General features: G+C 39.0%; 1 protein-coding gene across 1 annotated transcript in view; it reads right to left on the bottom strand.

Annotated features, from left to right (window-relative positions):
- Positions 1-13,482, bottom strand: part of LOC148647994 (von Willebrand factor A domain-containing protein 7-like) — a 123,270-nt gene that overhangs the window by 50,283 nt on the left and 59,505 nt on the right. The window contains exons 8-9 of the mRNA XM_088607468.1: positions 9,590-9,702; positions 2,031-2,147 (exon numbers count right to left, since the gene is read on the bottom strand). Coding sequence (XP_088463594.1) covers positions 2,031-2,147; positions 9,590-9,702 — 230 coding nt within the window. The remainder of the gene's footprint in view (positions 1-2,030; positions 2,148-9,589; positions 9,703-13,482) is intronic.

The raw sequence follows: 13,482 nt of genomic DNA on the forward strand, positions 1-13,482 counted from the left end.
AGACGCTGCCAGAAAGCAGTCCTATGGGGTCCATGGGAATTGGAGTTCCTAAACTAAAACTGCATTAGTGACCATTATGAAAGTGTATTGCATCCCCAGGTTTGTTTGAAAAGGTTTCAGATTTGTTTTGTATCTGTTGTATCTGTTGTAACAATGGTGAATATTATCGTGGTTCTACTACCTTTATATATAATATTGCAATTTGTTATACATGTGTGTTGTACAAGAGATGTAGCTGTTGGGTTACTCACAGGTTCAATGTTCTCACATTGAAAAAAATATGCATGTGCTGTTGATGTTAGTGGTTTTACAATAAATCGAAAAATGCATTTTTATTTATTCGTGGAATAGTTTGTCTTGCATATTGTAAAGTCACACTGTTATACAATTTCTCACAACTTGCAATGGGGGGTAAACAGCGTGTAATTTAGTTCAAAACACATTCAAATCCACAGATTTGCCAAAATAGTAGTGTGCATGTCACTGAACTGTAGTGTGATTGGTATACTGTATAAACAAACTGTATATACAGTATGATTCTTTATGGTTTTAAAGCCACTAGAGTATAGTACATGTGAAATATATTTTTATAATAAAAATGTAAACTTTAAAATTGGTTCCTGTTTGCTTTTTGCCTAAATTAAAACAGAATATAGATTATTTAAATGCAGATGTAATCCTGAAAAATGCACATCACATCACATTCACAAGCTATAATAATAAACTATTTTTATATATCCAACTGAACAATTTTGTTATTGTATAATAACCCTACTTTTTGAAAATTAATTTAATATTTTACATACTGTAAGATGCAATATAAAACTCATAAAAGTCTAAAAACCATACAACTTCAATTCTATAATTGGAAAAAGGATTGTCCCAAGAAACTAAGCATTGATCCAAAACCAGGCTTTTTCTGGCTTCCACACACCACATTAAGCATTCAACTGCTTCACCTGGTGGTTTTACATAATAATGCAGTCCCTCAACAGAATATTTTTTATAAAGTATCTTGTGGTGTTTAAACCACAATCTGGTGCATTATTTGATGTGCATTCTGAATGGCTGGATCTGTATGTGGTTTGAATTGTGCTAGTTAGTATGATAGTTGTCTTGATATTTTGAACAAAAGGAAACAGAAATTGCCATTACACAGCAGATCCATTTCAGACACCATGTTATCTCTACACAATAGTCTTGTTAATAAATACTGTTTATGTGAACAAGTAAAGGTTTTTTCCATGTTGGAAAGAGAAAAAATAAACAAAACATTTCAGCTATGGAGCCTTCTTTGGGTGTACTTCAAGTAGCTACATGGAGTTCTACTTCATGTAGCTACTTGAACTACTGTTTATATGGTCAATTCCTCTTCTACAAAGACTAAGACATTGGAGCTTATTGATTATCTTACAATGTACTTCAAAGTTAATCATTCTAGTTAAGCAGAGAGAAATGAGAAGTTTAGTATGCTGAATAAAATTAATTTGATTCATGATCTGGCTTCATTTATCCTGAGAATTTTTTTATTTTTGTCTTAAACTATGGCTAGTTGTGTGTCTGACAACAGCATGATTATTGCCATCAACATTAAGTTGATAAACACTTAGAAATACCAATTATATGTTTTTTATGTCTCAACTCTCAGCTCCAACCCCTGTGACACACAAGAGAGAATGAGGAAATTTTGATAGACTCATGCCCACCTTCAAACTTTTTGTGTATTGACTCATCCCAGACAACACCGCCCAAAGATCACTGCTAATTGAAGGGGAGGTAAATCTTTCACTGAAAGCCTTCCATAAATGCAGGCAGTTAGGATTTTGCTGGTGTTGCTGTGTTGCCGGGGGGGCATACTGAATCTAATCAGTATTATTGGCAATATTGATCTACTTAACCTTACTCTTAATAACTGTGAACTTAGTTAGTTCAATCAAAGCATTAGCACCCATTGGACTATTGGCCTCACACATACATCTGCAAAGGACATCTGTTTTCCTTAATCAGGACACACATTTAGAACTACTGACCACAGATTTGGTGCTCTCAATCAGTGCAATGATGGTGCTCTTCAGGTAGGAGTCCTTAGCTGAGGCATCAGTGAACACGTAGATCTCTGAGGAAGGGGGGGCACTGGTGAGGGCCAGCTGAAAACCATACACAGGCAGAGTAAAGAAACTTTTATGAACAGTATGAAGCAACAGACTTCTTCAGAATCAACAGTAAAACATGAACTAAATCAAGTAGAGGGAATTAATATAAGGAAATGCAAGTTTCACAATTTTACACAAAGGATTGTGGGAGTATGGAACAAGCTGCTCTGCCAAGTTGTTGAAGCTCATACACTATCTTTTATCAAAAAATGAGCTCAGGTCTGTTGTTCTCTTTTTTAGATCCATTAGAATATCACTAAATAGTGGATCTCCATTTTCAGTATATCCATGTTTTTGCTTGCTGTTGTTTCTGGAAAATTACATTAATCTCCATATGCTTATGATGTTTGAATTATTGTTTACATTTCCCCAGTATATCATATAGAGTGTAATTATGGCCCAACCCATGTGTCTGAACAAAGTGCAATACCAGTCTGGTGCTGTTAGATAGACCTGACTTGAGTAACATGCCTTTTTGACCACCCACACGTCTTTTATTATCCCTGGGTGCTGGCCTACACCCCACAGAAAAGTCACAATTTTCACTGGATTGTGAATGTGATTTACACTTTCCACACATTGCTAATTCCTAGAGGGGGTAGAAGTGCACATCAGTGAAAGCATAATTATATTATGTGCCCTACTTTTCTGTATGACATCTGTATTACAACTTATCCAAACATATATTTGAAATTCAGCCTTGTTGTGACTGGGTCCTTGAACCACTCAATGTCACACTTTTGACCTATCATTAATGTTGTTATAAACACTCATTCTTTCACTAGGAGGAAAGTGATATCTGGCAGATAGCTACTATCTTCCCTCAGGGAATGTGGGTTACTGGAATAATGAAATGCAGGTACATACACAGGTGATTCAACTGAGTCAATCTCAGGATTTAAATCCAGACTGAAAACCTATTAGTTAAGCCTAGCCTACTCACACCTTACATCATAGCTTGTTGTAATGGCTGCTGGTGCTGCTGTACATAACATTGTGTGTCTTAGTGTTGGCCTTCCAGGTACAGATGCAGCCATTCAAAATGCACGGTACAAACCCGTACCGCACTCAGCTACCCACAAGCCACCACAGTCTACAGCGGTAAGTGATTGGCTGGCCAAAATAACCGACAGGGGCACTCGTGGTGCATTGGTCAGTAGTGAAAAATTTAATCATTTAATCTCTTTACTGTGCATGTTTTAATCCGCTTAGTATTAAATATTTATATGGAATTTTACCACTAAAGGGAAATTTAAGTAGCTATGCATAAAAAGAGGAGCATAATGCATCTGAAGGTCATAAACAATATTAATTTAGGAACATAAACATATTACTGTATGATTGTAAACTGTACTGTGTATGGCTGGTCTTGGTAGTTAAAAAAAAATACACACCAGTCTTCCATTTCTACCTAAACATTTTAAGCATAAAGGTTTTATGAAACGGTCCCCAAATATGCGATTGCTGTATAGAATGAATTTTAATTTAAAAAAATTATTTAACACAAAAATTAAGATGTTTACGTTTCGGAGAATATAGTCACTTGTTGCTACGCAACACAGAAACACAGCCACAGGTAACTAGCAAAGAGAGGACATTAGCTAGCCAATATGATAAAGGAATAATTTTTTTTTTTATTTCTTTTGCACATTTATTTGAACATTTCCATCGATTGTACAAGCACTTGGAAACTGTCCAATCCTAGTTCGTCTGCATTTTCCTTTATGCTCCGGGCATTCTCCCGGTCTGGCGACGGTCTGTGTCTTCTAGGATATAATGCCGGCGATTTGTGTTAAAATTGGGTTTCCAATAACGCCGCAGCAAACTCTTGTTTTTATGTCCACTATAACGGACAATCTCCCTTGCTTTTAACCGAGCATTTCATAATTTCCTAAATTGAAAATGTGACAGAATTCTGGGGTGTCCTTATACCAGAGATTATGGTAGGCTTCAGAATGGTGATTGGCTGACACCATCTGACACCCCTCTGATTGGAGAAAAAAACTTGCTGATCTGTTCTACATACTGTAGCAGGAAGACAACAGCATATGCTTTTTTCTCTTCGAAACGCGTATTTTAAAAGTTTAATTAGGAAGTAAAATCCTTACAGCGTACACAGATTTCTAAACTGATCAGGAAGAAATATCACCTGTGTTTCGCGCATAAAAAGTGGTTATTAACTATCGAAACCTGTTTTATTTATTTGATTTTTATTTAGATTAAGAGTTCCCATCACCCACGTTTCCATTTAAATCGCAAACCTATGTTTAATTAAATATGTTTATTGATTCACAATCTGGCAATGCAACGTAAATCGTTATCTTTGTCTTCTGCATAATAATGTTCACCTCTCTGTCCAGCTAATTAAAAATAAGCTTTATTTTCATCGTCTCCACTTTAAAGGTACCCTCGTTGCGGAAGAATTTGACCACAGAACATTTACCCAGTGTAATATTGTATTTCAATGCACTTTGACAGATTGTCTTTAAATCAATTGTTGTCAGAATTTCCCCACCACCAAACAAGAACAAAATTGCAACGATTTTATTAACTGGCTGTTTCAGTAACTTAAAGTATATAGTTAAAGTAATAATTTAACAATATATGTAAATTTTTCTAGATATGTTTATGTTGTGAATGTCTGTAGATTGTATCTTATTTTTAGTTTTTGTTTTGTTTCACGTTAATTTGATAAGGGAGAGAGTCATAGAGATGACTCCTTTACCCCCCATCTTGATTAAAATACTTTTATTTTTCACAATCTGGCAATGCCAGACAGAATTCACATTCGCTACAGCCAAATGGCCTTGCAGATCAGAAAATCAAGGAGCAAAACAATTATTGCGCCCGGCTCCTCAATGGAATCGCTTTAACATGCTAATGCATTGGAGTAACAGTCTGGGCGTGGCAAGCTTCTAATGTCTCCCGACTTCGGCGAAAGGAACCTGTCTTTCATTGGAAGACAATGAACACATTCTAACCGTACATGAGAATATAATGCTGGGGCGCGGGTGCAGTGGGGTGCTGTACCAGCTGTCAAAAAAACTTTTTTTTTAAAAAGTCAATTGAGAGTCCATAATATTGCTATTTTGCTATTGCTACTGAGTCTCTGTGTCTATAGTACATTGTGAACAAACCGGTTTCACAGGTATTTTCAACCCCCAGCCACTGTTGTTTCATCGGTTGTTATCCTGTGAAGCGCTTTGAGGAGCCACCTTTAAAGGCGCTATATAAAATAAAGTTTATTATTATTAATATTGATAATATTTTTCCTCCCAGAACTTGTAAATTGTTGTTGTTATTGTTGTTGTTATCCTGTAAAGAGCTTTGAGAAGCATACTGTCCAGCTTGTCAGGTGCATTCTCTTGTAAAATAATAAGTAGAGCTTTGGGGTTATTAGTGCTCCACTTACAGCAACCCAATGTAAATACATTTTGTCTCCAAATCCACCACCACTTGTATGAATCATAGCCCTGCCAAAGGATGCAAATTCCGCTGCAATGGTTGTGTGCAGGAATGAGTCAGTATGGCATCTCCATGTTCAAGTAAACATTGCTCTGTGTGCAAATGCAAATGCATTTAAAAAAAAGTTTTTTTAAAAAAAAGCCACCTTTAAAGGCGCTATATAAAATAAAGCTTATTATTATTATTAATATTGATTATATTCTTCCTCCCAGGACTTGTAAAATTGTTGTTTTTATTGTTGTTATCCTGTAAAGCACTTTGAGACGCATACTGTCCAGCATATTGTATTTCATTGACAGGTATTCTGTCACTTTGACAGATCATCTTATAATCACTCATTGTTAGAATATCCCCTAAGAGGTATTCAGGTAACAGTGAAACGGGCGTACAGTCTGGGGAGATCGCCCATTTTCCATGTAAATAGTTCCCTGGTTCCGCACCCCTTGGTCTCTCTCTCTTTCTGTCTCTCTCTCTCTGTCTCTCTTGGGCCCGCGCTCTTGGCGGGCTTGTCTTGTGTCTCTCTCTCGTCTGGGCGTGGGAGTGCTGCTGGCGGGTGGTGACGGAGAAGTAATAAAGCGCAGTTTTTAACTACACAAGTTTGAGTCTCTGTGTTCGTCCTCAACGAACCTAAATTCATTACATTGGTGTCAGAAGCGGGAGGGTGGACAGTGAACGGCCGATGATGTCGGACTCAGAGAAGAGCCGGTTCCCCCAGCAGCCGAGTGACCCCCTAAAGCGTCGGGACGACCCCTCAGCACCGCCAGTGGCCACAACCCTTATCAGGGCTACCCCACGGTGACCTACTCAGTGGAAGGGGGGCTCTTTCCTGGGTCGCCTCAGGCCGTGAGGCAGGAAGGAGACACCAGACCAGCGGGGTCCAGCCATTCACCCCTGCTCCAGACTGAGCCGGTGAGACTGAGCCATTATAATAGGGAGATCCCATGGCAAATGTTTGAGGCCCAGTTCCAGATGGCGGCCTGGGCAAACGGCTGGTCTCAGGTGGAGATGGTGGGCCACCTCGCCGCCGTCCTGGAGGGGAAGGCCTGCCAGGCATTGCTGGATGTACCCAGGGACCAGCGGTACAACTACGCGGCGTTGGCGTCGGCCCTCCGTAGGCATTTTGGCAGGAGAGGGGAGGCGCCGGGACTGCTGCGGGCAAGGTTGGCCCAATGCTGCTGCCTAGCGGGAGAGCCACTGGGTCCAGTCACCGTAGACGTGGCCTACTTAGTCCGCCAGGGTTACCCTGCTCTCCCGGAGGAGGCCCACCGGGAGATAGCGCTCCAGACGTTCCTCTGGGCCCTGGCGCCGACTGAGGTGCAGCACCACGTGATGCTGGCCGCGCCGGTCCTTATGGAGCAAGGCCTGGCTCTGGCTGAGCAGGCTGATGCCGTATTCAAGGCATCGAATGGGCACCAATGGAGGGGCACACGGGGAATCAGATGGGGAGGAGTAGATGGCCAGCACGGTGATGCTGGGGGAGCGACGATGGCTGGTCATCTGCCACCGCTGTGGGGATAGGGGGCACATCGCCCGGGATTGCCAGGCGCTGGATCCCCAGAGACTCCGGAGGCCATCGGGAAACGGGAGCAGGGCGGCCTAAAGGGGTGAAGGCCGCCCTTGAGCGACGCTACCCCCGCTCCGGAAAGCCAGAAAGAGCGCTTCACCCCGCCTGCTGTGGGAACGGTTGGCCACAGCCGGGGCTTATTTCTTCCCTGCCTCTTCGAAGGCAGACCCTGCCAGGCCTTCGTCGAAACCGGTTCAACCATCACCCTGCTGTGGCCTGGTATCCTGCCGGGCACCGAGGCAGCTGGACCCCCAGGGCGCTCACCATGCACTTTGGGGCTGCGAGGGTCAAACACCCCTTCTACCTTGCCCCAGTCCGCGAGGACTGTATCCTGAGGTTGGACTGGTTGCAGCAAGTGGGCTGGGGGAACCAGCGGTTCACTGATTCCGACATCATCGGCCATTTACTGTCCATCCCGCTGCTGACACCAATGTAATGAATTTGGATTCGTTGAGGACGAACACAGAGACTCAGACTTGTGGAGTTAAAAATATCACAAGGATTCTCTTGAGGATCCTTGTGATATTTTGAGCCCTGGTTGAATGATAAGTGTCGCAGTTTAAATAATTTTCGTTGTTAGAAATTATGAAACGCTCTGTTAAAACCAAGGGAGTTTTTATGTCTGTTATACTAAAAGAAAATGCCCGATGAACTAGGGATTGGACAGTTTTTCAGTGCTTCTACAATTGATGGAAATGTTCAAATAAATGTGCTAAAGAAATAAACAAAAAAAGTAATTTATTCCTTTATCATATTGGCTAACTAATGTCCCGTCCTTGTTAGTTAGATCAACGAAATGCTGTGGTGTTACATTTTGTTGATTAAAAAATAGTCTTTTCATTTAAAATGATGGTTACAAATAATGTGGACCAGCGTAATACTTTGAGTTTACAGCTTGTCCAAGGTCATTCATTATTAATACTATTAGTAATATCTTCGGTAATGGCTTTGATGCATAAAATATTTCTGCATAATTAAAATATTTATGATAAATGTAGGTTGTGTACATTTGCCCATCTTGCTTTCATAAAATATACCAACTTTTTAATGACTGATGATTAACATGCTGTAATACACAGTTTACATTTAAAAGCTCAAATGCTGTATATGAGAGGTTAAGCTTTATTGGCTCCTCCTGGCGGTTTTACAAGGTGATACCGGATATTTTCTGATATGACGTCATATGACGCGTTACACTGCGTCATACCATGTTAGGATACGGCACGCCCACCACATGGTACCGTGGTGTATCTCACTTGTTTTGAATGGCTGCATCTGTAGATACATCTGTTCTGACCAAACTATCCTATTCTTTTCCCCACCGAGCTGGGCACCATCTGAGTTGGATACTGCATCGCTGCTATGGATCCAAGAGGGACATCGCGAATACAGTTATGATTTAGGAGGATTTGCTGGTCTGCAGAGAACTGCATGGAGTACTGGCACACAGAAGGACACGATGGAAGACAATACTCCACATTTAGTACTTTTTTAGAATTGTATAATCTTAGCATGCCCAGAGGGGTTGGGCAGCCAGTTGACATTGGACCCCTGGAGGTTTTTTGTCTCCTTACAGAGGAGGTTTTGGGTTCTCTCCTCTGTTGTCTCCTGGCTTTTTCTCTTCCTGTATTATAATGTCATGTACTGTCACACAGCTTTGTTAAGTGCCTTGGGGCAACCTTGTTGTAAAAGACACTATATAAATACAAATTGAATTGAATTGATTCAAAATGTAAATGTAAAAGCAATTAATAACATATGCTGTTATTTACTACATGTAGTTATTTTCTGCTGCACTTCTGAGCTTACCCCTTGATGAACTACACTTTAAATTCAATTACACACAAGGGCCCTACTGTCCTGAAGATCTGGAGTTGATGTGTTACCAAAATGCCACATGTGACATGTGTATAGGAGTCTTGGTAATCCTTGAACAGTGAAGGTGGAATTAGTTAAAATGCAGTTGTAAAGACTTTGAAGGAAGGATAAGAAGGAAGGATATAACAGAGGTTCACAATTGTTCATTTTATTATTTAAAGAAATATTAGTAAAACGGGATAAAAATAACATTGAAAGTACAAGTCTGCTTTCAACTGCTGTTATATGATCCATGCATGGCTAAAGTTGTTTAAATGTGATACTTTGTTGGTCATGTAATGCTTGGTTTTTCTTTTTTATTTTGTCTCTTTTTGTCACCGTTCCATAGGTTAGAATCCTATGGTTTAGTATCTTACGTGTTCTGTTCTTTACTAATTTATAATGTCTTTGTTTAGAGTTATGCTTTGTTGTTTCACATTGTGGTATGCCATTGGTTATTATGCCATACCTTCATGGGCTTTTCGACTGGGAGAGAACATTCTGTATTCTGCTTTTTGCTGAGTCTGTGAGAACTCCAATATATAGTCACCTGAAGGGCAGACAGACACATCTCTGGCTCATCACCTCCTCCCCTGGCACTGAGAGCATTGATTTTCTTTTTGAAAACTTCTGGGTCCTTTGTCCTTGTCACTGGTCCATAACCTACACAGACAGAATTAATATCAGTCAAACATTATTTTCTAACAATTTAAAAAAGTCTACAGATCTACAGAAAGAATAAATTGGTCATTAAAATATTTTCTAATCTTCTAAGCATTCAGGGTAGTCTCAACCAGTTTTAAATCTAGCCAAGCTAAAGCCAAAATGCAAACATACTTATACATTAAGAAAGTAATACAGTATGTCTACATTTTAGCCATGTACAGCTGAATACTACAGAGCGAATTTACTTCAGCACATTTAGTGTCAGTCACAGAAATTTGCAGGTACAAGGACTGCAAGGCATAATCTGGAAATGAATGGGTGAATGACAGGGTCCAGAGAATGCAGTGAGGAACAGTTATGTCTAAGTGAAAATGAAAGTTGGAAAGTCATTACAGTACTATATATATGGTAAAAAACTTCTAAAGTATTACAGCCATAAAGCCTGACTATAATAAATTGGATATATTAGTACTGACTACATCACAATCTACTGTACTGTATGTCTACAAAGGAGCCTAAATTTAACTAAAACATCTTGAATTCTGACACAAAATACCTGTACACTTGTAAGGATAACATCATAAGTTCCACATATGGCTCTTTAGTTTAAGTTTCTGTCACAAGTGTCAGGTGTAGCAAGATTGTGTCATTAGAAGTACAGCACATTGTTGCAAAGGATGTCTTGGCAGTTACCAATATTATCAAGCTTTCCAAAAATGCCCTTTAATATTAATTAAAAACATTAACATATCATGACCATGTCTTTCTGTTGCTTGTGCGTTTTCAAGTAAATGTTCAGTCATTGACTGTCCATTATGGTCAAAGATGATTGCACCCAATAGTCACTACAGAATCCAAACACTCTTGAGAATTACCAGGTGGTGCATTGCACTATTCAATCATGGTGATTTACAACTAAAGGGTTGGTGGTGGAGGATAAAAATAAGAGGAGCATAACGGCTCTGAATGTAAAGGCTGGTAGTGGTAGTTTAAATAAATGCACAACAGTATTCCGCTTTCTTCATAAACATTTTATGCATCAGTTCTTCACCTACTGTGGTTATTTTAGAAAAGTTTTGACGTGCTTGTTTTGATTATATTAAGTTTATATACTGAAAAAAAATACAAGATGTGAGGAAGGGGTTAACTGATTCCTTTCTGCATGAGGACTGAACTTCTAAGTAACAGGCTAGAGTTATGGCAGGAAAGGGGGATAACTGATAAGGATTCCAGATGCCAGCTAGGAAATCCCAAGGGAGGGTAACCTAAAACCCTGACCATTCGGCCAAAAGTCTGTGAACTGTCCAAATACCGTGACCTCTCCCCCATTACCATAATAAAGAGCTACGTCAGAAGCGGCAGGAAAGGGCTATACAAACTGAGAGTTTTGTACTGGCACATTGAACAATACTTTGGTTTTGCTGTTTCTTGCGGGAACAAGACTTCGGTTTTATTGTTCCTTGCATGCAATAAAAGTTATCTGTTTAACTTCATCTCGGGATCCAGGACTTATTTTTCTGTTACAACAATACTTAATAAAAAGTTAAAATGTATAACCTTTCAAATGAATACTTGTGTTTGTTATCGTGGTAAAAAATGTGAACATTTTACAATCTGCTTAATAGGGAATATAATGTGAAATCGCGTATCTAAAGAGATTAATAATGATATTAATTTAAGGATCTAAATATATTTATATAGCTTTAACAACTGTATTACCACAGTCCACTTTCTTTGTAAAAATCTGCAGCAATTTGACTCAGTCACTTGTGATTACATTTTGCCTGTCCTTTACAACTACAGCTTAAGCTGTCAAGTGGCCAGGTGGCACAATGCCTTCAGTGCATCATTGGCATTTTGGAAGCCAAGGTTCTGTTCCTGCTCACGACACAAGTCTTCTTTTAACAAATAAATATTTCTTTAAAACTCAAATAGCAAATATTATGGACACTATATTGATTTAGTTCAGGTGGGTTGCTGTGTCAGCATGCGTAGACTTCAAAGAAACACGTAATAATTATTCCATGCTGAAAAGAGAAGAAAGACAACACAACGTTTCGGGTGTGGAGCCTTCTTTGGGTGTGGAAGGTGTACCTCTTCACCTTCTTCAGGTCTCCACACCTAATGAAGGCTCCAAAGCCGAAATGTTTTGTTTTCTTTCTTCAATTTTCAGAATGGAATAAACCTATTACTTGTTATTATATTGATTTATTTGGTATTTCTAAATATCACAATGTGTTCAAAGTTATATTAGATCAACATGGGTGGGTTAGGGTTAATTTGTGAAACTCCCTGATGTAACAAAACCCCATTGTGTATGTAGAGTAGAACATGTTTGTGGGATGGGAATGGTTCTTATAGCAAGGTACTGAGATGTTAAAAGTGTAAAGGGTTGCCTCTGGCAGAGTTCATCTTAAATTACTCAGAGCATATGAAAAGCAGCAGCAACCTGTGTCGGTGTCAGTGGTTTTATAATAAATAACATAATAATAATTATTAACAATAATACTAATTAACCAAATAATATAACAAATCGAATTCCAAACAAATTAACTACAGAACGTCTTCTTTTTCTGTTTCAGCTTAATGGGGCAAATATAAAGTCAAATCAAGCAGTATCTTGGATTGTAACGTGCAAAACAAGTTGTATAACAAAACCATAAAAGAAGCAGACCTTAAATTTAGATTGAGTATCTCTGTAGTGTGTTGGAACAGTTCAACGAAATAAAACTTCAATACAGTAAGGTAGACAGATTTTACATTCTTCAAGTATAATTAGTTCTTTAAGGTTTGCAAAATCAGATTCTTTGCAATCAGTACACGACTTCTCAAAAGATAATGTACCCATTTCTCTCAACCAAAAAAGGTCTGATTTACGTTTTAAATTTCAAAACCTTGGATGGTATGCCCCAGGGATTTATTCGTAGTATAATACAAACAAAAGAGCTGGGTGACATGCATATATGAAGTAGAGTTAACAGCTTCTGTTTCAAAAGGTTTTGGATTTATGTTAAGATCTGTATCTGTTGTAACTGGAAATACAATGATGTAATTTAGGTTCTACTATTTAAAGTTTAAGCTTTTAAAGGCATGCAATGTCTAAGTTAGGCAGGAACATGCCATTGTTTCTCATTTTTGATTTTCTTAAAATGCTTAAAACATCAGCTTCTCACTTTCACCTTACCGTAACTATAGCGGAGCATATTTGGGGGCTTGTTCAGGATCTTTGATTTGTTTTGCAGAGTCAGTATTTTTCCTTTGATTAAAACTAGTTGAATGTGAACCAGTGCTGCTGGTTTTAGCAGTCTTTGTACTACAGGTATTGCGGTACTGTAGTTTGTATTATGGGTAATTGTGGTGTCCATCATGGCTTTGAGTTTAGTGTATTTTATTCTGTGCTGCACTTTGGAACTGTCTGAGAAATGTTGCAAGGCAGACAGTGAGTTTAAGTCTCGGTTTACTGGGGACATATCAGATGTTAAACTGAGGAAGGCATTCAACCTTCACCCACACAGACAAAGGGGATAAAGGCAATAAAAAGCCATTCAAAAGGATGGAGTGCATTAACACAAACTCTAACAGAGCCACTTGTGAGAGCGAGGTAAATGTCTGCTCAGTTACACAAGATCCAAAGTACAGTCAGATAGATTTTAAATTCTTTAGATTCACAGATATACTGAAACAGTAGTGCACACGGCAGAGTAATCATATACTGTGTAAATTTACTGTGTGTACAGTAAGATACCATATTGTCTCCAGACCATATGGTTTCAAAGT

This window comes from Lepisosteus platostomus, chromosome 15 (assembly GCF_059453375.1).
Source record: "Lepisosteus platostomus isolate fLepPlt1 chromosome 15, fLepPlt1.hap1, whole genome shotgun sequence".
NCBI classification, from domain to species: Eukaryota; Metazoa; Chordata; class Actinopteri; order Semionotiformes; family Lepisosteidae; genus Lepisosteus; species Lepisosteus platostomus.